We start from the raw sequence: 23,197 nt of genomic DNA, 5'->3' as shown, positions 1-23,197 counted from the left end.
TGTTTGATTTTACTCCCTCCCCTTTTAGTATAAAGGAAGCCTGAATTCTAACTCAGGCAAGATGGTTCTTTGGGACACGAGTCCACCATCTTCTTGGTCTGCCGGCTTTCTGAATAAATTTGCTATTCCTCGCCCCAGCAGCTTGTCTCTTGATGTATTGGCCAGGCATGGGGCGAGCAGTGTGAGCCTGGACTCTGTAACTGAGAGACGAGATTGGTGAATAAGTGCACTGTTGATTTTTACATTATAAACACTAATTTGGTTTTTAGAATTAACATCCACTTTTCTTGCTTGAACACAATTTACCCAATAAAACTGTGACTCACAATCTAATTCCATATATTAAACCCAGGAAATACACTCAGGGATGTCAATCATAAGGTTCACAGAATCATCGGCTCTTTTTAAAAAGGGAGATTCACACTGTTTCAAGAGCATAGATTAAAGTTGAAAAAGAGCCTAGACTATTGTTTTCTCAAAATAAGAAAGAAGGTAGTTAATATACTTAGTAATACTTAGATAGAGATTGACACTGGGGCCATCAGTCAGTGACTATGACAGATACTCCCATGTCCAGGATGATGTATGTGGTCTTTCACTCAGCATACAGAGAGGTTGGCAATGGGATTCACTCTTTCATGTGCTTTCATTTTACTGTCCTTCAGTTCACATGTGATCAGTTAAGTGAACATCTCAGGAGTTACTCTTTCTTTATTCAGGTCCTTGACAGTTTCTAGAAGCCCTTATTATGCAGTTTGTGGTGCACCAGGGTGGGGCCCACTCTTTAATGTCCTTGAACACGAAACACAGTTGAGGATGAGTGAGACCCAATCCCAGCCTCTTCCCCAGTACACCTTTATTCCTCATCCACACATGTTTTGAGGACTGACTGACTCCACGGAGACATCTCGGGGAAGGCAGCCATGGTGAGGGCTCCCTGGAGCTGGCTCCCAGAGCTGGTCCCTGCATCTTGGGGAGCCTGAAGTCAGGTCTGTCCTCCCGGATTGGCAGACATAAAACACTCACTTTTTGGTGGAGGAACGTGAAGATGTCCCCTTTGCCCAGATAATGGCCTGAGCCAGATCACAACCCATAAAAAAGATGGGGCTGGAAAATGGATGTTCCTTCAATTGAAAAACTTTTTCCTTTAAATATTTTTGACAGATTTGATTTGTTTGGAGACACTTCACCAAAAAAGATGTGTGGATGGCAGATAAAAATATGAAAAGATGCTTAGTATCTTAGTCATTAGGGAAGTACAGATTAAAACCACAGTTGAGGGCTTCCCTGGTGGAGCAGTGGTTGAGAGTGCACCTGCCGATGCAGGGGACACGGGTTCGTGCCCCGGTCCGGGAAGATCCCACATGCCGTGGAGCGGCTGGGCCCGTGAGCCATAGCCGCTGAGCCTGCGCGTCCGGAGCCTGTGCTCCGCAACGGGAGAGGCCACAACAGTGAGGTCCGCGTACCGCAAAAAAAAAAAAAACAAACCCCACAATTGAATACTACTACATAACTATGAAATGGGTACAATTTTAAAATCTGACTCTAGTAAGTGTTAGAGGTTGTGGAGTGAATAGAACTGTCCTTCACTGCTGGTGGGAATGTACAGTGGGGGCATGGCCACTTTGGAAAACACTTTGGTAGTTTCTTAAAAAGTGAAATTTATCGGGCTTCCCTAGTGGCGCAGTGGTTGAGAGTCCGCCTGCCGATGCAGGGGACACGGGTTCGTGCCCCGGTCCGGGAAGATCCCACATGCCGCGGAGTGGCTGGGCCCATGAGCCATGGCTGCTGAGCCTGCGCGTCCAGAGCCTGTGCTCCACAATGGGAGAGGCCACAACAGTGAGAGGCCCGTGCACCGCAAAAATAAAGAAAGTGAAATTTATCTCTTCAGCATGAGTCATCTATTCCACTCTTAGATATTTGCTTAGAGAAATGAGAGTATATGTCCTCACAGGACTTATACAGGAAAACCCGTAGCAGCTTTATTTGTATTGCCAGAAACTGGAAACAACCCAAATGCCTATCATTAGGTGAACAAGTAATGTGCACATCCACGCAGTGGAGTACTATTCACCCAAGAAAAGGAACCAAACAGGGGTGCATCTCAACTAATGAAGCTGAATGAAAAAAGCCAGACCCCCCCAAAATCATTTATACTGCATGATTCCATTTACATAAAATTCTAGGAAATGTAAACTAATCTATAGGGATAAAAAGTAGCTCAGTAGTTGTCTGGTGGGGAGAGAGTAAGAGACAGGCAGGTAGCAGAAGGAAAGAACTATAACAGGAAAACTTTTGGAGATGATAGATATCTTCATTACCTTGATTGTGGTGATGGTTTCATGGGTGTATACACTTGTCAATGCTTATCACATTGTATTGTTTAAATATGCCCAGCGTATATTATGTCAATTATATCTAAGAAAATTTTAAAAAAGAAAAAGAAAAGCCAACTTGGACATGAGGGCAGTCCAGGGCTGCCCAAAGTAAGGCAGCATCTACTAAGAAACAAAATCCAGGCGCTAGTGACTTTGTAGGGAGGTGGAAATCACAGGAGGGAATTCACGCCCTCTACTGGCCACCAGAGACAAAGACCATTCATCCCTGTGGGCAGAAGGCAGACAAGCACATGTGTGACATAAGTAGAGCTCCTCCGGCTTTCCTAGCAAAGCTGAAAAGAACTCTTTCTAGTCAGGACTTCTCTTATCTCTGTTACAAAGAAATTTGTCTTCAGCGTCAGGTAGCAGAGAAAAACTACAAGTTATTTAATCTCTCTATACCTCATGTTGCTGATATATGGATAATAATAGTGCATGGGTCATAAGGCTCAGTGTGTAACCTATAGTTTTCCAGCTCAATAAGGCATATCTACTGTGATGTAGGATAAATATAATGTGAATAGATGTGGAAATATATGAAGAAATAATATAATACACAATAGCAGATACATAAATGCCTAATAAACGTTTTAGTATATTTGGAATCTAAATAAATGCAAATCAAAATGAGATATCATTTTAAAGCCCAAAAAAGCAAATATTAAAAAGAATCTTTAAGATTGTAGGGGAAGGGTGGGACTTCTCTGGCGATGCAGTGGTTAAGAATCCGCCCACCAGCACAGGGAACACCAGTTTGAGCCCTGGTCCGGGAAGGTCCCACATGCCACGGAGCAACTAAGCCCAAGCGCCAGAAGTACTGAGCCTGCGCTCTAGGGCCTGCATGCCACAACTACTGAATCCCACGCATCTAGAGCCTGGGCTCTGCAACAAAGAGAAGCCACCGCAATGACAAGCCCGCCACCACAACGAACAGTAGCCTCCGCTCACTGCAACTAGAGAAAGCCTGCCCAGCAATGAAGACCCAACGCAGCCAAAAATAAATAGATAAATAGATAAATAAATAAATAAATAGATAGATAAATAAATACATTTATTTTTTTAAAAACAGAATGTAGGGGAAGGGTAAGATGGATTATCATTGCTATATGTCAAAACCTCCTAAATGTCACAAAAATACACAAGATAATAGTAAATAATCAAAATATCAAAATACACCCCAGGCATCCCCATGCCTGTCACCTGCTCCCCTGAAGGGCACTTTCCAAATACAATGAGTCATTTGTTCAGGGGCTTCACCACTGGAAAGCAGGGGAGGGCCCAGAAGATTCATGTCACAGAGGCAAGGGTGTTCGGCTCTGTGCAGAGAGAGCCCAGGCCCACCAGAAACCAGAGGTGTTTCCAGGACAAGGTGGATGTTAAAACTCTGAAGAACAAGTCAGTCATGGACCAGTTCCTAAATTACAAAGCAGGGGTAGCTTGTGGAGCTAATGCAATGAGAAAAGTCCTCCCAAAGATGTACTCACAGCCCAGGAGGGGACCAGATAAGCAAAGCCCTTAAGATTACAAGGCTCCCTCTTTCCCTATACAGGGAAGGACATCAAATCCACATCTGCAGACTGGAGCGGTCTTGAGGTCACAATGCTCTTAACAAGCAACAGGAAGGTCAAAGTCAGAGTCATGATGCCAGGAACTGTGAGGCTTCAGGAACAGCACCTGTGTCTGAGGGAACCACGTCCTGCTCCCCAGAGGTCTCCTGTCTCTGAGAGAAGAGGCTATGGGACCAGACCCAGAATAAGCAGAGACTCCTGGGGAGAACCACAGGTTCTGTCCAAGGGTAAAATTAAAAAGAAATGAGGTGTTTTTTTTCAGGGTCTTCATTTACTGAAAAGAGGGAAAATCAAAAAGAGCCATGGTCCAAACCAAGACATGTCAGGCTGTGTGCAGAGCCCAGACCCCGAGAAATCAGAGCTGCCTCTGTGAGCAATGGACCTCAGCCACCAGGTCCCTGGCAACCCCAACTTTGCCTCATGAGTTTGGGAGGTTTTCCATCATCAATCAGAAATCACCCTCCCTCCATCCAGGCATGGATCCCTAGAAGCAACGTTTACTACCTGTAGACAAATTCTACTAACTCTCTCCCAACCACTGACATTGATCACAGGACATTGCCAGGGCTCCAGCCTTGCAGCCCATCCCACGTCATCCATGCGCATCGTTCTGTATTATTAAGAGTAACTGATGAAGTGAGACTGCAGAAGGGCCATGCCGTGCAAGTGGACAACTTTATGGATAGGCACAATACGTCAAGGCACAATACGTCAAATCAGTGAGACACGAAGCTCCATATAATGTCCAAAGGAATTGCTTTTCAGAAAGACATGAGTTCACATTTTTAGGTTGGTTGGTATAAAGATTGCATATGATGGAAATATTCTGTGTCTTGTGGGTGAAGTGGTGGTAACATGGGTTCGAATACATTTGTGAACATTTGCTTGATGTATGCACTTACATGCTGTGGAATCACGTTTAAAGTGAATACAGTGGAGAAAGGAAACAGGAAAATGAAGAGTAAAGGAAGGATTCAGGACACTACCAGAACACTTGTAAGCACATTCACAAAGTCACACTGACAAAGGACTGCCAGAGTAAAAAATTTATTGCAGTACATGGAAAACACAACGGTCCATAGTAAGTAAAAATGTAATTTTACTTTCAACACCAAAAATCTACAAAGTCCCTCCTAGAACCCAGATTGCTCATCTGATATAAAGGTTTGTTCAAGGTAGGTTTCTAAGCGTAACCTCGAAGAAACCCAATCTTTGGTAAAATGCAAAGACATACAACTGTTCTTTGCAGTGGAACATACCCCGGAATCGATCTATCTCTACCTCTTATCATCGAATCTATCTATCTATCTATCTATCTATCTATCTATCTATCTATCTGTCTCGTCCTCCTCCTCCTCATCATCCTCCTTTCCCCATCTCTCTCTCTCCTTTCATTTTCCACATGAAACAGGAAAATATGGAGGGATGAAAAGGCACAAATCACATCACTAAGGTTCGCAGTCTGAACCGCAGAAGAACAGAAGTGTTTTCCTCTGAACGCACATCCTGGCAGCCTGTCTTCTGGACACGGGGACACATCTCCCTGAGCTGGGATGCGGCAGGAGCTGATGTCTGGTGCGTGCTGAACACCGTTCCCGGGACAAGTGGATTTCTGTCCGCTGTGGGGGAAGCTCGTCGCCTCCGGTTACACGATGCTGCCGCGGAGCCTTGCACGGCGAGGTGGCGGCGCAGAGTCCGGCTGGCTCTTGGGCGGAAGGGACCGGCCCTAGGAGGGGCGGGGAGCAGCTGGGCGCGCCCCTAAGGCGATGGCGCCCAGGACGGGGAGGGCTGCGGGCCGGCGGGCCCGGAGCGCGCGGCGAGCAGGGAGTCGAGCGCCGCCAGCGCCCAGTGCAGGGCCGCGCCCGCGTGCGCCAGCTGCCAGGCGAGCCAGGCGCGCTGCGCGGCCGTGGGCTCCGTGCGGCCAGTGGACAGCGGCAGGAAGGCGCCCCCCGGGGCCCGCAGCTCGCCCAGGACCACCTCCAGGGCGCCCATCTGGTTGTAGAGATTGGACGTGAGCGCCGCCAGGGGCGCGCGGGCTTCGGGCCCCAGGGTTCCGCGACGGCGTTTGCGGGAGGGGGGCCCGGCCTCCGCCGGGCTGTGCTGGCAGCGTCCCCAGCTCCTGACCCACGCTGGCGATCGGGACCGGGTCCTCCTGCCGTGGAGGCGCCAGGGAGTGTGGGCGGAACCTGCGCGGGAGACGGAACGGGAGGGATTCAGGTGATGCGCGCCGCCCCGTGGGTCAAGGTCACCATCGCCCTTCCCTGTCTCCACTCCCCAACCCTACGCCCCACACCCCACCACGCCTGACTCTGCTGGCCTCTTCCAGGATCTGCTGGCAACCGGGGCCAGGTCCTGGATGCCTTGCTCTCAGCCCTTCTGCCTTCAGGGGCATCTCACCGGGGTCAGGGTCTTTCTCGGCACCCTGGGGACTTGGCTTGCCCCTCAGGTCCTTCCCTCACATCCTCACCTCTGCCGAGGCCCAGCGCAGACACCTACCTCCTCTGCGGTGAAGTCCCGCTCTGGAGGAGTCGGGCTGCTCCTTAGCTCTCCGGGGGGCTGGGGGTGGTCGTGCCCTCACCTTCTCTTCTCCAGGTCCGTTTCCTTGGTGGCGACTGTCAGGGGAGCCATCGGGGCTTCTCCCCCGCTTGTGCCTGGTGACCGCTGTGGGTGGAGAGGAGGAGAGGAGTGAGTGTTCCCTGACCTACCTCTGGAACGTGGAGGGAGTGGATTAGAGGAGATTCCAAGTCCCACCGCTCCGCCCACCTCCATTCCACCCCATCCCCCAGGCTCTGGTTTCCTCCTGCTCCCCACAGCCTCCATGGGCAGCTCCGTAGGGCCGGGCCTTTCCTGTCGCTGTGGCAGCTCCTGAGCTGCCTAGCAGGCATGCCCCTCCCTCAAGTGCAGCCCCCGAGGATGGCACAGCTGGTAGAGAGCCCCGGGTCACAGGGAATCGGGCCTTCACCTTGGGTTTCTCTCACCACTTGCAGTGGTGTGAATGTCACGTCTGGCACCTGTTCCTTTGCTCCTTAGCCCAATACCTTGTGTCTCCCAAACCCTCTCAAGCATCACTCAAAACAAATGTCTGCAGAAAAGAACCTAGAATTTTACCTCCTTTGCTCTGACAGCCCTCTCGGGTCTCAATGCTTCCTATTGCTCTCCGTCTTTCTGAGGGATGTGCATCTCCTCCCTTCTGTTTTAGAGACAGGTTCTCCTTGGAGCAAAGCCTTCCATTTTCCCTGTGGGAAAGACCTTTTCTCTGCTGGCCAGGCCGCCTGCCACTTGCTGCCCCTGCCATTTCATCCAAGCCTCCCGGCTGAGCCACAGGTCTGGAGGCCTGGGGAGTGGGAATGACTAGGCCAGCAGAGGCCCTGGCCTTTTATGGCTTCCCAGCAGCCCACTGCCGGGTCTCAGATTGGTGCGCCGGAGACCACACCCACCAAAGAGATTTGCAATGATGAGGTTAAGGGCTGTTTGGGCCATCCCACTGCCTTCCTTGGTCCTCAGGACGTTGTAGCTGTACATTTCAGAGCATTTCGGCTCTCTGCTGTATGTTAACTTCACAAAAGGGCACTTGTTTTCTGGTTCGTTTCACGGTGCTTTTTATCTGTTTGTTTCACCAGTTCTGTGTGTGTCTGCATGTGTTAGCATGGGTCACTCTTATGCCAGGGGTCAACAAGGTGTTGGTATAAAGGACGAGAAAACCTTTTGGTCCGTTTTACTTGCATTCCCTTTGGCCCCTACTCAGGTCTGCCATCCTGACAGGAATGCCACCATAGACACTACAGGATGAAAGACTGTGGTTTGGCCCCAAAATAATGTTTTTTACAAAATAGGCAGCTGCATACACCCAGCCTTAGGACCTCTGCCCTCCACAACATATCAAATTTTGAATTTAATTTTTTTTTTTTTTTTTTTTGCAGTATGCGGGCCTCTCACTGTTGTGGCCTCTCTCGTTGTGGAGCACAGGCTCTGGATGCACAGGCTCAGCGGCCATGGCTCACGGGCCCAGCCGCTCCGCAGCATGTGGGATCCTCCTGGACCGGGGCACGAACCTGTGTCCCTTGCGTCGGCAGGCGGACTCTCAACCACTGCACCACCAGGGAAACCCTGAATTTAATTATTTTTTCACTCCTCTTTCTTCTTTTGTACTGGATATAGACTTTTTTTTTTTCAACTTGGTCCAAAGGGTACAAAAAGACATATTAGGAGAGTGTGAAAAATAATCTAGGACTCAGCCAGTGAAAGCAATGGTCCATGATTTCTTTGAAGCACCTGATGGATATATTTGCTGGCTCTAATGGCAAACAGTGTAGTTGTAGATGGAATAATTTCTGTGAGTGAGCAGGAGGGAGGGTAGGGAGACCGATTTGTCTTTTGCACAGCTACTCTTCTATAAAAACAGCCTCCACCACATCAGTGGGGCCTGTAGGTCAGGTTGTTGCTGCCTATGGCTGATAAAACCAGCAAAAGCCAAACAGAATCTATTCTTGTTAGATTCAAGGTACCCAGACCTCAGAGTAAGGAGCTCAGTCCCATTAATGAGAAGGTTCACTCTGCGGTACACCTGAAACTAACAACATTCTTAACTATACTCTAATAGAAAATAAAAAGTTAAAAAAAAAAAAAAGAAAAAAGGAGTGTCCTGTGGTTGCTGGGGCTTATGGAGTCCTTACCTGTTCTGAGGCTTCATGAACTGTTACTTGGATTCAGAGACATATCATAGTATTTTTTCACCAGTTATCTTGGACCACGTATTGCTATAGGGTGTCACATCTTGCTAGAAAGTGTATGAGTTACGAGAGTGGCAATTAATTCCAAGTGCTCATGTGTCTGGAAGTCCCTGCTCTCCCCTCATTCCGGGGTCACCATTGGGATGGTTTGTTTGTATGTCATGTCTGGAAATCCTTCAGCTGTAATCATGGCAACTGGCCACGTGAATGTAGTCTTCTTGAAGTGTTAAAATCCAATGTGGCTCCCCGAGCAGGTTCCCATGGGGGAGTCAGTATTCTTTATAATTTTGCTCAAAATATCCAAATTTCATATATCCCAGAGGTTTGCCTTTAATGGGCACAGAATTTAGATTGGAAGAGATCACAGATAAAACCGGTATAAAGTGGATGATTAAGGGCTACACGTGCACTCAGGGAAGGTGCTGTCCTCCTGGCCTGGATGTTGTGATTCATAATAAGAAATATATATTTGGTGTTTGCCAGGGTTTCTGGCTCAGCCCCTAAACCCACTGGAATTTCCTAAGTGATGAGAGTGATAAATGGGTTTTGTTATGTTAATGAGGCGACCTTTAGAAAGCACCCAGGTCACCAAAGGGTGGGGGCTGCTTTCCAGAAGACCCCACGTGGTGATTAGGGGATTAGCGCTTTGTATCGGAACCCCCAGGTTCCCAGAAGGGGAGACAATCTGGAGGTTGAACCCATCACCAATCTGTAATGAGTTAATCACGTCCCTGTAACGAAGCCTCCTTGAAAAAAACGAAAAGGCTGGGGTTCAGACAGCTTCCAGGTTGGTGAACACATGATCTGGGGAGATACCTTTTGTAAAGGCATGCCCCTTCCCCATGCCTTGCCCTATGCATGTCTTCCATCTGGCTGTTCCTGAGTGACAGCCTTTTATAATACACTGATACTCTAATAAGTAAAATGTTTCTCTGAGTTCTGTAAGCAAATTAATTGAACCCAAGAGTGGTTGTTGGAACCTCTGAGCTATAGTGGATCCCCCAGAAGCACAGCTGACAACCTGGACTTGCGATTGCACCTGAAGTGGGGCAGGGGCTGTCTTGTAAGACTGAGCCCTGAGCGTGTGGAATCAGAAGCTGTCCCTGAGTAGATAGTGTCAGGATTGTAAGACACCAGACTGGTCTCAGAAATTCCCTGGCGGTGTAGGGAAAACGCACAGACACATTGGAACTTGTACTAGAATCTTCCCACGCTTACCAGGCTACTGTTACCGCCAGCTGCGCCTGCGGGCCCCTGCATTTGTAGGACCCCTCTGGGTTCAGAGCAGCCAAGCTGGGGAGGTCCTGTAGGCTTCAGGGAAACCAAAACAGTAGCAGGCATAGCTCGTGTGAGGCTGACTTCTCTTCATTTACCACGTATTTATACTTCCCATAGCAAGTATAAATTGGATTGTTTTCCCATCATTCACTCTGGACTCTCCTGTCTTCAGAGGTATGATTTACTTCGTGTCCACAACATTGGGCCACATCGCCATTACTAAGGGAGATCTGTTGCTTTCCCTCAGCCACACGCCATGAGCACAGAAGCCCTTCCAGAAAAAAAAAAAATTGTTTTTTGATCACTTTCCCTAAGGCAGTTATATCGGAGCATCTGGCATTGGCTGGTTGGTTGGTTGGTTTTAATAGTCTCTACTCACGGCATTTCTAAGTAGAAAAATGACTGTCTAATCTATGCTAATGTGAAGAGAGGAAAGGACTCGCCTTGCGCCCCATCCCCGTTCTGGAAGGCTTACTTCAGTCCATATCTCACAGGACCATGTGAGATGAGTAACCTCAAGGAGAATGTGCCTTTGTCTTTTAAATTCTACCAAGTAGGTGAGTGGTTCACAAAGTGTGATCCCAGGACCAGCAGTTCACCATCACTTGGGAACTTGTTACAGATGTAAATATCAGGCTTCGATCCAGACCTAGAGGGTCAGAGCACTGGGGGCGGGGCCATGTGATCTGTGTTCCAAGGCCCTCCAAGAGATTCTGATGCAGGTTCCAGTTTGAGAAGCACTGAAGGAGGATATTCAGATAGAGATGGGGGAGGAACGTCATTCACTTACAGCCAGTGATCAGGATCCTAAGGGAGCCGTCTGGATCGGGTCATTTTACTCTTTTTTTCTTATAAGGGCAACATACAGTAATTTTTGTGTGTTTATGCCAATATAGGTTTTAGGGAAATAAAAGCCAATTTTCTTGTTGGTACAAGTTGTATCCTAAGCTTATCTTCCCTAAGGTGTAAATTCAAAAATTAAACACAAGGGACAGAACTGAAGAATGCTCAATCATCCTTGTCACTGAAAAACCAAAAGAAAACTCTCGAACTGAAAAATACAACGTCTGAAATTTGAAATTCACAGGATAAATTTGACAAATGTAAATTAGAGGGGAAAGAGTCATTGACTTGAAATAGATCAGTAGATATGATCAAACAAGTGAGAGAAAAATGATGAAAAGACATTAACCTGTGACCTGTGGGACAAAAAAAAAAATGTCTTACATATATGTAGATGAAGTTCAAAGGAGAGTGAGGAGAAAATGGGACATACAAAATATTTGAACATATAATGGCTGATATTTCCCCAAGTTTGGTAAAAACATTATTTTGGGGCCTAACCACAGTCTTTCATCCTGTAGTGTCTATGGTGGCATTCCTGTCAGGATGGCAGACCTGAGTAGGGGCCAAAGGGAATGCAAGTAAAACGGACCAAAAGGTTTTCTCGTCCTTTATACCAGCACCTTGTTGTTGACCCCTGGCATAAGAGTGACCCATGCTAACACATGCAGACACACACAGAACTGGTGAAACAAACAGATAAAAAGCACTGTGAAACGAACCAGAAAACAAGTGCCCTTTTGTGAAGTTAACATACAGCAGAGAGCCGAAATGCTCCGAAATGTACAGCTACAACGTCCTGAGGACCAAGGAAGGCAGTGGGATGGCCCAAACAGCCCTTAACCTCATCATTGCAATTCTCTTTGGTGGGTGTGGTCTCCGGCGCACCAATCTGAGACCCGGCAGTGGGCTGCTGGGAAGCCATAAAAGGCCAGGGCCTCTGCTGGCCTAGTCATTCCCACTCCCCAGGCCTCCAGACCTGTGGCTCAGCCGGGAGGCTTGGATGAAATGGCAGGGGCAGCAAGTGGCAGGCGGCCTGGCCAGCAGAGAAAAGGTCTTTCCCACAGGGAAAATGGAAGGCTTTGCTCCAAGGAGAACCTGTCTCTAAAACAGAAGGGAGGAGATGCACATCCCTCAGAAAGACGGAGAGCAATAGGAAGCATTGAGACCCGAGAGGGCTGTCAGAGCAAAGGAGGTAAAATTCTAGGTTCTTTTTTGCAGACATTTGTTTTGAGTGATGCTTGAGAGGGTTTGGGAGACACAAGATATTGGGCTAAGGAGCAAAGGAACAGGTGCCAGACGTGACATTCACACCACTGCAAGCGGTGAGAGAAACCCAAGGTGAAGGCCCGATTCTCTGTGACCCGGGGCTCTCTACCAGCTGTGCCATCCTCGGGGGCTGCACTTGAGGGAGGGGCATGCCTGCCAGGCAGCTCAGGAGCTGCCACAGCGACAGGAAAGGCCCGGCCCTACGGAGCTGCCCATGGAGGCTGTGGGGAGCAGGAGGAAACCAATGCAGGTGGGCGGAGCCGTGGGACTTGGAATCTCCTCTAATCCACTCCCCCCACGTTCCAGAGGTAGGTCAGGGAACACTCACTCCTCTCCTCCTCTCCACCCACAGCGGTCACCAGGCACAAGCGGGGGAGAAGCCCCGATGGCTCCCCTGACAGTCGCCACCAAGGAAACGGACCTGGAGAAGAGAAGGTGAGGGGAGGACCACCCCCAGCCCCCCGGAGAGCTAAGGAGCAGCCCGACTCCTCCAGAGCGGGACTTCACCGCAGAGGAGGTAGGTGTCTGCGCTGGGCCTCGGCAGAGGTGGGGATGTGAGGGAAGGACCTGAGGGGCAAGCCAAGTCCCCAGGGTGCCGAGAAAGACCCTGACCCCGGTGAGATGCCCCTGAAGGCAGAAGGGCTGAGAGCAAGGCATCCAGGACCTGGTCCCGGTTGCCAGCAGATCCTGGAAGAGGCCCCCAGAGTCAGGCGTGGTGGGGTGTGGGGCGTAGGGTTGGGGAGTGGAGACAGGGAAGGGCGATGGTGACCTTGACCCACGGGGCGGCGCGCATCACCTGAATCCCTCCCGTTCCGTCTCCCGCGCAGGTTCCGCCCACACTCCCTGGCGCCTCCACGGCAGGAGGACCCGGTCCCGATCGCCAGCGTGGGTCAGGAGCTGGGGACGCTGCCAGCACAGCCCGGCGGAGGCCGGGCCCCCCTCCCGCAAACGCCGTCGCGGAACCCTGGGGCCCGAAGCCCGCGCGCCCCTGGCGGCTCTCACGTCCAATCTCTACAACCAGATGGGCGCCCTGGAGGTGGTCCTGGGCGAGCTGCGGGCCCCGGGGGGCGCCTTCCTGCCGCTGTCCACTGGCCGCACGGAGCCCACGGCCGCGCAGCGCGCCTGGCTCGCCTGGCAGCTGGCGCACGCGGGCGCGGCCCTGCACTGGGCGCTGGCGGCGCTCGACTCCCTGCTCGCCGCGCGCTCCGGGCCCGCCGGCCCGCAGCCCTCCCCGTCCTGGGCGCCATCGCCTTAGGGGCGCGCCCAGCTGCTCCCCGCCCCTCCTAGGGCCGGTCCCTTCCGCCCAAGAGCCAGCCGGACTCTGCGCCGCCACCTCGCCGTGCAAGGCTCCGCGGCAGCATCGTGTAACCGGAGGCGACGAGCTTCCCCCACAGCGGACAGAAATCCACTTGTCCCGGGAACGGTGTTCAGCACGCACCAGACATCAGCTCCTGCCGCATCCCAGCTCAGGGAGATGTGTCCCCGTGTCCAGAAGACAGGCTGCCAGGATGTGCGTTCAGAGGAAAACACTTCTGTTCTTCTGCGGTTCAGACTGCGAACCTTAGTGATGTGATTTGTGCCTTTTCATCCCTCCATATTTTCCTGTTTCATGTGGAAAATGAAAGGAGAGAGAGAGATGGGGAAAGGAGGATGAGGAGAAGGAGGAGGAGGACGAGACAGACGGATAGATAGATAGGTCGATAGATCGATAGATTAGATGATAGAGGTAGAGATAGATCGATTCCGGGGTATGTTCCACTGCAAAGAACAATTAGACGTCTGTCTTTGCGTTTTACCAGAGATTGGGTTTCTTCGAGGTTATGCTTAGAAACCTACCTTGAACAAACCTTTATATCAGATGAGCAATCTGGGTTCTAGGAGGGACTTTGTAGATTTTTGGTGTTGAAAGTAAAATTACATTTTTACTTATTATGGACCATTGTGTTTTCCATGTACTGCAATAAATTTTTTACTCTGGCAGTCCTTTGTCAGTGTGACTTTGTGAATGTGCTTACAAGTGTTCTGGTAGTGTCCTGAATCCTTCCTTTCCCCTTCATTTTCCTGTTTCCTTTCTCCACTGTATGCACTTTAAACCTGATTCCACAGCATGTAAGTGCATACATCAAGGAAATGTTCACAAATGTATTCAAACCCATGTTACCACCACTTCACCCTCAAGACACAGAATATTTCTGTCATGCCACCTTGCAATCTTTATACCAACCAACCTAAAAATGTGAACTCATGTCTTTCTGAAAAGCAATTCCTTGGACATTATATGGAGTTTTGTGTCTCACTGATTTGACGTATTGTGCCTTGACGTATTCTGCCTATTCATAAAGTTGTCCACTTGCACGGCATGGCCCTTCTGCAGTCTCTGAATAATATAGAACGATATACATGGATGACGTGGGATGGGCCGCCAGGCAAGAGCCCTGGCAACGCGAACCATGAGAGTCAACGTCCTTTACATGGAAAATAGGCTTTTTCTCCAAGGGAACCTGTCCCTTAAAGAGAAAGGAGAAGAATGAGGACCCAATAATGGATGGAGCAAAGGAGGTTCTTGAGACCCAGGAGGGCTCTAGGGGAGATAAGGAAGGTTCCAGATTCTTCTTTGTGAAGATTAGAGTTGGGAGATGGCACTAGGCTTTGCACATGCAATTATTCAATCTGTAATGCTGTCATAGTTAATTCTTGTTCATCCTTCAAATGTCAGCTGAAATGTCCTTTCTTCCTGGTAATTTACATAAATCTAAGTCTATAATCCATACTCTCATGGCACCATGTATCTTTTTTGAAGCACTTATCATAGGCCTAATTTTGTGTGTGCTCATTTGAATAATACTCGTTTCCTCCCCTGCATCCTAAGCTCCCTGAATGGGACCCACGTTTCAAGATTTTTCCCATTATTGTATCCACAATACCTGGCCTAGTACCTGGCACATTATAGATGTTCAATAGATATCTACAGGTGGAAAATGAATTATTGAATGCATGCATGAGAAAACATTCATAGGTGGGATCACACAGTTCTCTTAACTTTTCTGGACAAGTCTCACACAAGGTCCGTTGGTAGGACATTTCCTAGAGACTATTGTAAGAAAGTCTTTATAGTCAAGAGCCAGACTACAGGCTAATGGGGGGAACAGAGTTTCTAAGTCAGGTACCTAAAATTGTGCAGATGGTAGAATCTCATGAGACCAGAAGAGGCAGTAGAGATCATGGAAAGCAGAGACAATTTCCTGGGCTTTCTTTGATATGACAATTGTTTTACTCAGTTGAAAATGTCTGCACATACACAAAAACTCACATGTAAGTGTACAACCCACACACTGATCCTTACCGTCTTGACAAAATTGATTAAAGTGTTAGATTCACTCTTTGGGGACTTCTGTGGTGGTCCAGTGGTTAAGACTCCACGCTTCCACTGCAGGAGACGCAGCTTCCATCCCTGGTCAGGGAACTAAGATCTAGCATGCAGCGCAGTGTGGCCAAAAGGAAAAGAAAAAGAAGATTCACTCTTTCACTATTTATCCTGAGCCTGGAAACTGACGGACTCTGCCATGCCAAGAAATGATGGAACTCCTCTGGTAGATTGAAAGTTCCTCGTCACCATTCCATGACCTATTTTCACCAACCTCGTTCATCTTCTTCATTTCTCTCCCCTCTTCCTTGCTTCCCTTCCTCCTCTTCAGTGCAGGGAATACCCATACCCTGCCTTTCCTATGCTTTTCCACCCACTTCTGTCTCTGAATACCGCCCCCCTAAGGGCCATGTGAGGATGATTAGTTAATTACTAGAATCAAGGGCTTGGAGAGCTGTTACAATAGAGACAGCATTTTGTTTATAGATAGGTTGGAACTTGTTTGGATTGGTGAGGAAACACTGATATTGTTAATGCAAAGTCTGGAGAAACTGGACTGCCTCTCTTCTCTCACAACTAGCTGGGATCAGATAGAAAGTAGAATTTTTGGGTTTTTTTTTTCGCGGTACACGGGCCTCTCACTGTTGTGGCCTCTCCCGTTGCGGAGCACAGGCTCCGGACACGCAGGCTCAGCGACCATGGCTCACGGACCCAGCTGCTCCGCGGCATGTGGGATCTTCCCGGACCGGGGCACGAACCCATGTCCCCTGCATCGGCAGGCGGACTCTCAACCACTGCACCACCAGGGAAGCCCCCATTTTTTTTTAATGTAAGTAATGGACCTCTTTGGACTGTACTGTAAGGACAAAGTCAGGACTTTATCTGAGGAGGATGGGCATCAACTGCTCACACCCAGAAGGTGAGGCTCAAAGATGCTCTGTCAGGGACACAGGGGAGGTGCTGTGTCTCCAGTAGATGAAGAGGAATCTCAATCACAATTATCCTTCAATTTTCGCTGAGTCCTTAGTTTTCTATTGCTGCAGAGCAAATTATCACTAATTACTGGATTAAAACAACACAGATTTATTATATCAGTGTTTCAGGACATCAGAAGTCTGGGCATTGTATGGCTGGGCTCTGTTCAAGGGCACACAAAGTTGAAATCAAGGTGTTGGGTGATTGTGTCCTCATCTCGGGCTCCACTAGAGAAAGATATCCTTCCAAGCTCCCTCAGGTTTTTGTCAGAAACATTTGCTCTGCAGTCGTGGAACTGAGGTCCATGTTGTCTTGCCAGTGGTAGACCAAAAAGCACTCTCAGTCCTCAGCCGCTGCTCTCAGGTCCGTGCCATGTGGCTCCTTCCACAGGCCTTCTCACATTTGGAATTTTGGAATTTCTGACTTCTGGAAGGGTCTAGCCACTTTTAGGGCTCACCGAATTAAATCAGCCCCACCAAGATTATCTCCATTTTTATCAACTCAAAGTCAACTGATTTGGGATCTAATCATGGAAGTAATATTCCATCAAACCACAGGTTCCTCTTGCATTGAAAGTTAGGAGATCTCACAAAGGTATTACTCTAGGGAGCAGAGTTAATGGGGGCCATATTAGGATTCTATGCATCATAATATTTACAACATACTTTGCTAAGCCCTAGAGTTGATGTCAGAAGACTAGGAAAGCATTGCTGGGCCTGGAGACACACCCCCCCTTTTCCTCAAAGGAAAGTGACCTTGCTTGAAATAATCCTTTGTTTTGTTTTTGACTCCCCTGTCCCAGCCCCTTTCTGCCTTTAAAAGCTCCCCATTTTGTACAACTCCTCAGATGGCCTTTCTGTTTGCTAGATAGGATGCTGCCCCATTGATGAATCGTTTAATAAAGCCAATTAGATCTTCTAATTTACTCCGTTGTATTTTGGGGTTTTTTTAGCACATATAAGTTGAAGGTGCAAAACAGGGTATGTTTGGCTCTGGAAAAAGAACAATATATTTGTGATAACTTTACCAGCCCTCTGCCTCATTGTAAATTCCACAAGGGTGAACAAAGGCTGTGTCTGAATCTCCAGTTTTCTCATTACCTAGCAAACCCAAGCAACCTAGTCTGCATATAGTATAAAAGCTCAACAAATAACTGTTAAATGAACGAAGTTTGTACATGAACTAGCCCATTGAGAAACTATTTCTACTCCAATTGCTTGATTATTTGGGCTTGATTATTTGGCTGAAACATCACCATCAAACTGGTTCTCCCTGAGGATTGATGTATTCACTTAATCTGATGCTTCATGTTTTCTCATTGTTCTTATACCATAAATGAAGAGACATATATTTCAAAGATTAGCGTTCTCTCTCTATAAAACAATGGCATCTGCCCCATTGGGCTTTTTCTTCTTTTTCCCTCCAATTTCTCTCATCATCCCAGCTTTCTGGAGTCTGCGGTAGGCAGTGCGATTCCCGGTTTCCCCGCAGCTGGCTGCACTGACTGGGAAAAGCAACTCCAAATTCTGTCCTCAAGTGTTGAAACCTTTGAGCGCCGGGGGTGGGTTGTCAGGCACAGTGAAGCACTCTGCAGGGAGCAGTCTCCGAGCCAGGTTTTGCCCGCTTGCACCTCACCACTGCGAGACCATCTCAGCTAGCCGGGCCACCCACCTCTGAGCCCGCCGAGAGCGCCAGGTCCCCACTGTACGGCGGCGACTCGGTCAAGATGGCCGCGCCCAGGCGGATACCCAGGGGCGGCGCCATCGCAGCTGCCGAACTGGCAGAGGCCGCGCTCTGGGGGGCCGCCATGTCGGCCTCCGCCTGCCCCCTGATCCTGACAAAGCCAGACACCGCGGACCGGAGGAGGAGTGTAGGGACGGCGGGACAGGCCGGGTGTACCCCGGAGATGGCTGTGTCGGAGCCCGGAGGCAGCGCCGCGGTGAGCGCGATGATGGGGAGGGGTGGTCTGGTGGTCAGCTGCGGTCGAATCGGGCGTCAGTGACTGGAGGGTTACTGTAGTCTGTGAAGATAGGTGATTCGGCAGTTGGAGTCGGTACTGGAGGGCCTCTTGCAGGGGTGGGGGGATGGTGTTAGCACACTCAGGGATCGATGGAGTAGTGCTTGGGAGGTGTCTGTGGAGTCCGTGACTGCTGCAGTTTGAGGAAATCAGTGTTTGAGGGATATACGGTGACAGTGGTTGGAGGGGAGGGGTCTGTGGCGGTTCCTGGAAAGTCAGAGTTTGGGAGGCCATGGGGATCAGAAATGGGGGCTTTGGGGTGTATCAAAGATTGGGGAGTCTGTGGGGGTCGCAACTGGGAACGTCTAGGGGAGCCAGCGATTACGGTGCCTTTGGTAGTTAGACTGGATTGTCCCGGGCTGCATGCAGAGGTGCAGGGAGGTCAGTTAGTAGCTTATTGCAGTAGTTAAAGCGAAGAGATGATGATGATGGTTTACAATAGGCCAGGATGTTGAAAGGCTATTCTGCATCGATATAGAGATAGTGCAGGGCTGTGGTGAAAAGGGATCTGGTGTTAAAGTTTTCAGTGAATGAGGGAGGATGACTGTGCAGAAAAGTTGACATGAAAGACCTGAAACAGCTGTCCTTAGAAAGGTCTGATTGCAAGGTTAACCTTTGGCCAACATCCGAGAACTTAGATTTCAGGAGAGTTCCCGCTATTCCCGGGAATTTTAAAAGTGGCTCACTGTGCCTAAACTATGTAAACAATGTGGTTTATGCTGAATGTCTGATTTCCTTCTGGGAATCTGGGACTTTTGTATATGCTAGGCAGAGAGTGCCTATTTGACCAACCCCTAAAAATGTTGTTTACCAAGCATTGGTAAACAACATTTTTTTAAATTGAAGTATAGTTGATTTACGATGTTGTGTTAGTTTCTGGTGTACAGCAAAGTGAAAAAATATATATATATACATATATTCTTTTTCATATTCTTTTCCATTATGGTTTATTACAAGACATGGAATATAATTCGCTGTGCTATACAGTAGGACCTTGTTGTTTATATATTTTATATATAGTAGTTTGTATCTGCGAATCCCAAACTCCTAATTTATCCCTCCCTCACCCCCTTTCCCCTTTGGTAATCTAAGTTTGTTTTCAATGTCTGTGAGTCTGTTTCTGTTTTGTAAATAAGTTCATTTGTGTCATATTTTAGATTCCACATATAAGTGATATCATATGGTGTTTGTCTGACTTACTTCACTTAGTATGATAATCTCTAGGTCCATCCATGTTGCTGCAAATGGCATTATTTCATTCTTTTATATGGTTGAGTGGTATTCCATTGTATGTGTGTGGGTATATATATATATATATATATACACTACATCTTCTTTATGCATTCATCTGTCAACACACATTTAGGCTGTTTCCATGTCTTGGCCATTGTAAATAGTGCTGCAGTGAACATAGGGGTGCATGTATCTTTTCGAATTAGAGTTTTCATCTTTTCTGAATATATGCCCAAGAGTAGTGGGATTGCTGGATCCTATGACAACTCTATTTTTAGTTTCTTAAGGAACCTCCATACTGTTCTCCATAGTGGCTGCACCAATTTACATTCCTACCAATAGTGTAGGAGGGTTCCCTTTTCTCCACACTCTCTCCAGAATTTATTATTTGTAGACTTTTTAATGATGGTCGTCTGACCAGTATGAGGTAATACCTCATTGTAGTTTTGATTTGCATTTCTCTAATAATTGGCAACGTTGAACATTTTTTCATCTGCCTATTGGCCATCTTTACGTCTTCTTTGGAGAAATGTCCATTTAGGTCTTCTGCCTATTTTTTTTTTTTTTGCGTTGCGCGGGCCTCTCACCGCTGTGGCCTCTCCCGCCGCGGAGCACAGGCTCCGGACGCGCAGGCCCAGCGGCCATGGCTCACGGGCCCAGCCGCTCCGCGGCACGTGGGATCCTCCCGGACCAGGGCACGAACCCGAGTCCCCTGCATTGGCAGGTGGACTCTCAACCACTGCGCCACCAGGGAAGCCCTGCCTATTTTTTTATTGGGTTTTTTTTTTTTTTTTGAGTTCTATGAGCTGTTTGTATATTTTAGAAATTAAGCCCTTGTTAGTAGCATCGTTTGGTAAACAACATTTCACATGTGTTAGCACAACTCATTTCTGAAAGAATTAAGTATGTACTGTGTGACTCTACTGGGAGAGGACTCTTGGAAACTTGTTCCTGGCTTCCTCTGGACTTCACCTCATGCAGCTTTTTCCAGCTGATTTTGCACTGAATTCTTTTGCTGTGCTAAATCATAGCTATGAGTACAGCTATATGCTGAACACTGTGAGTCCTTCTAGTGAATCATCGAACCAGACTATTAATGGGTTAAAGTCTGGTGATACTCTAAACGAGTTAGGGATTTTGAAGGATGAGTGAAAAACTGTTGAAAGTATAATTTACTTCATTTTCAGGCCCTGAGGTACATGGGTTGGGGTGGAGGTGGGCAAACAACCTCCACGGGGATCACTGTAAGGGAACAGAGTCCTCAGGAGACAGGTAGGTTTTGGTTAAAGCAAGCAGGCAAAGGGAATGGCTAAAGAGGGTGAGCGTGTACTGAAGTTTACTGGCAGTGATTAGAGTTTCTGTAAAAGGCACTGTTTGAGAGTTCTGTTGGCATCAGTGACTGGAGATTGATAGGATTTGGGGTGATACCAGAGATGGAGATTGATATGTTCCACTGGTATCAATAGTTGAGGAACCTGTGGGAATATGTAATCAGAGTGTGCGGCAAGTGACTGGGGAGATCTGTTGCTGTTAGTGATTGGGAGTTTGTTGGGATCAGTAATTTTGGAATTATAGGCTTAGTGATTAGGAAGGGCCAGCTGGCTCAGTGATTGGGAGGCCAGTGACAATTAATGACGGGAGTTATAGGAATCAGTGACGACGTTTGTGACGTCAGAGATTGGTGACACATGCAGCTAATTTATTGGTGGCTTATGGCGGTCAGGGGTGATCTTTAAATGTTAAACAGACATGTTTGAATGTATACTTATCAGTTTCAGAATTCTCCAGTAGCTGCCTAATAAGAGGAGAAGTTTAACATGCTTTAATTTCTCCCCTGTCCCCAACCAGTTATATGCCTGCTTATTTTTCTTACATCATGCCTCTTGATTTTAAGGTTACTTTTGTAACAATTGCACAAGAACGTTATCAAGTTACTTGGATGTAACTAGACATTTTACTGGTTTTATTATTCGTAGTTCTCTCTTGTATATGCTCAAGTCTTTCCCAATCTTGAAATCTTTATTCTGATCCAATTTTCCTTCTTTTAAAAATCATTCCTCTTCTTCTTCTCCTCCTGTCTCTCCTCTTCCTACCAGATTCCCAGTTTCTCCCTCCCTCCTTCTCTTTATTTCTAAAGTACATAGGTAATATACTTTCTGCATCCTTACATGCCTAAAATACCTTACTTTTGCTTCCAAACATAAATGATTTTTTGACTGGTCATAAAAACCAAGGGTCTCGATTCTTCTACCTCAGAACTCTATAAACACTCCTCCATAGTCTTTAGTTACAGAAGAAAAGATGAAGACTGATTCTGGTTTGTTTGTTGTAATTGTCTTTCTCTCTGATAATCATAGGATTTTTTTCCAAAGTACCGTATACTAAGTGGCTTATAAACAACAGAAATTTGTTTCTGACAGTTCTGGAGGCTAGAAGTCCGACATCGGGTCGGGATCTGGCGACAGCCCTCTTCCAGGTTTCAGACTTCTTGTTGGATCCTTACTTGGCAGAAAGAGCAGAGACAGGAAGCAAGCTCTCTCATGACTCTTATAAGGGCACTGATCCCATTCATGAAGTCTCCCCTCTCATGATCTCATTGAATCCTAATTATCTCCCATAGGCCCTATCCCCTAATATCATCACATTGGAGGGCAAGGTTTCAACAACGAATTGGGGGGACACATTGAGTCCATTATAGGGACATTTCTTAATATGATTTTTGTCTCTCAAAAACAAAAATGCAAAATTGGGTAAAAACATAAGCCCCGTGTATAACATTATGATCATCAGTGAATGGTCAAGGTAAGAGAAAGTCATTATTATCTTGTCTGCATCTTTCACTGATGTGGATAACATTGGACTGAACTAGGAATGTGCTATTACAGGGATCGGTAACATTCAAAGATGTGACTATGGCCTTTACCAAGAAGGAATGGGAGCAACTAGATCCTGCTCAAAAGAACCTGTACAAGGATGTGATGCTGGAGAATTACAGCAACCTAGCCTCAATGGGTAAGGACAAAGTAATTCAAAGTGTGCCTACTGTGATGCCTTCTCTCTGAAGTCCTTGGATAAGTTTATCCTTAATTTTTATGAGTCAAAGAGTTTTAATCCCTTTTGGGTACTAGCCAGAATACTTGTGCTCCTCTGCCTTGAAAATGGAGGATCTACTCAGATGGGGTACATGGACATCTGCACTGTGAAATTTCAGAAGCCGTGTGTTCTTTTATCCTTTAAAAGCTCTGAAGCTTAAATGGTAGGGCTTGATTTCTGGAATGTTTGTTGTTCTAACACTCAATTTCTATCTTTTCTCATGAATAGGATATCAAGCTCTCAAACCAGACATGATATCCAAGTTGGGAAAAGGAGAAGAGCCATGGCTGGGGAAGGGGAAAAGACCCAGACAAGGTGGTCTGAGTGAAATAGCAAGACCCAAGGGAATAGGAGCCAATGGAAGTAAGTTCCTAGTTTCTTAGTGGTAACTTTGGAATTCTTTTTTTTTCACATTTTTATTTATTAATTTAAAAATATATTTTTTTCTT

At 47.5% G+C, this 23,197-nt stretch overlaps 1 protein-coding gene across 4 annotated transcripts in view; it reads left to right on the top strand.

Annotated features, from left to right (window-relative positions):
* The window catches only part of ZFP37 (ZFP37 zinc finger protein), a 45,757-nt gene that overhangs the window by 13,335 nt on the left and 9,225 nt on the right, over positions 1 to 23,197 (top strand). For 2 of the 4 annotated variants that reach the window (XM_049710966.1, XM_033427423.2), the window contains 2 exons: positions 22,541 to 22,667; positions 22,977 to 23,111. In XM_049710966.1, coding sequence (XP_049566923.1) covers positions 22,568 to 22,667; positions 22,977 to 23,111 — 235 coding nt within the window. In that variant the 5' untranslated portion in view covers positions 22,541 to 22,567. Of the gene's footprint in view, positions 1 to 18,028; positions 18,345 to 22,540; positions 22,668 to 22,976; positions 23,112 to 23,197 lie in introns of those variants that run through there. The other 2 variants (XM_012532859.3, XM_049710967.1) reach the window with 2 other exon arrangements.

The sequence above is a fragment of the Orcinus orca genome, chromosome 6 (genome assembly GCF_937001465.1).
Source record: "Orcinus orca chromosome 6, mOrcOrc1.1, whole genome shotgun sequence".
In the NCBI taxonomy this organism is placed as follows: Eukaryota; Metazoa; Chordata; class Mammalia; order Artiodactyla; family Delphinidae; genus Orcinus; species Orcinus orca.
This window is presented reverse-complemented; position numbering and strand designations above follow the sequence as displayed.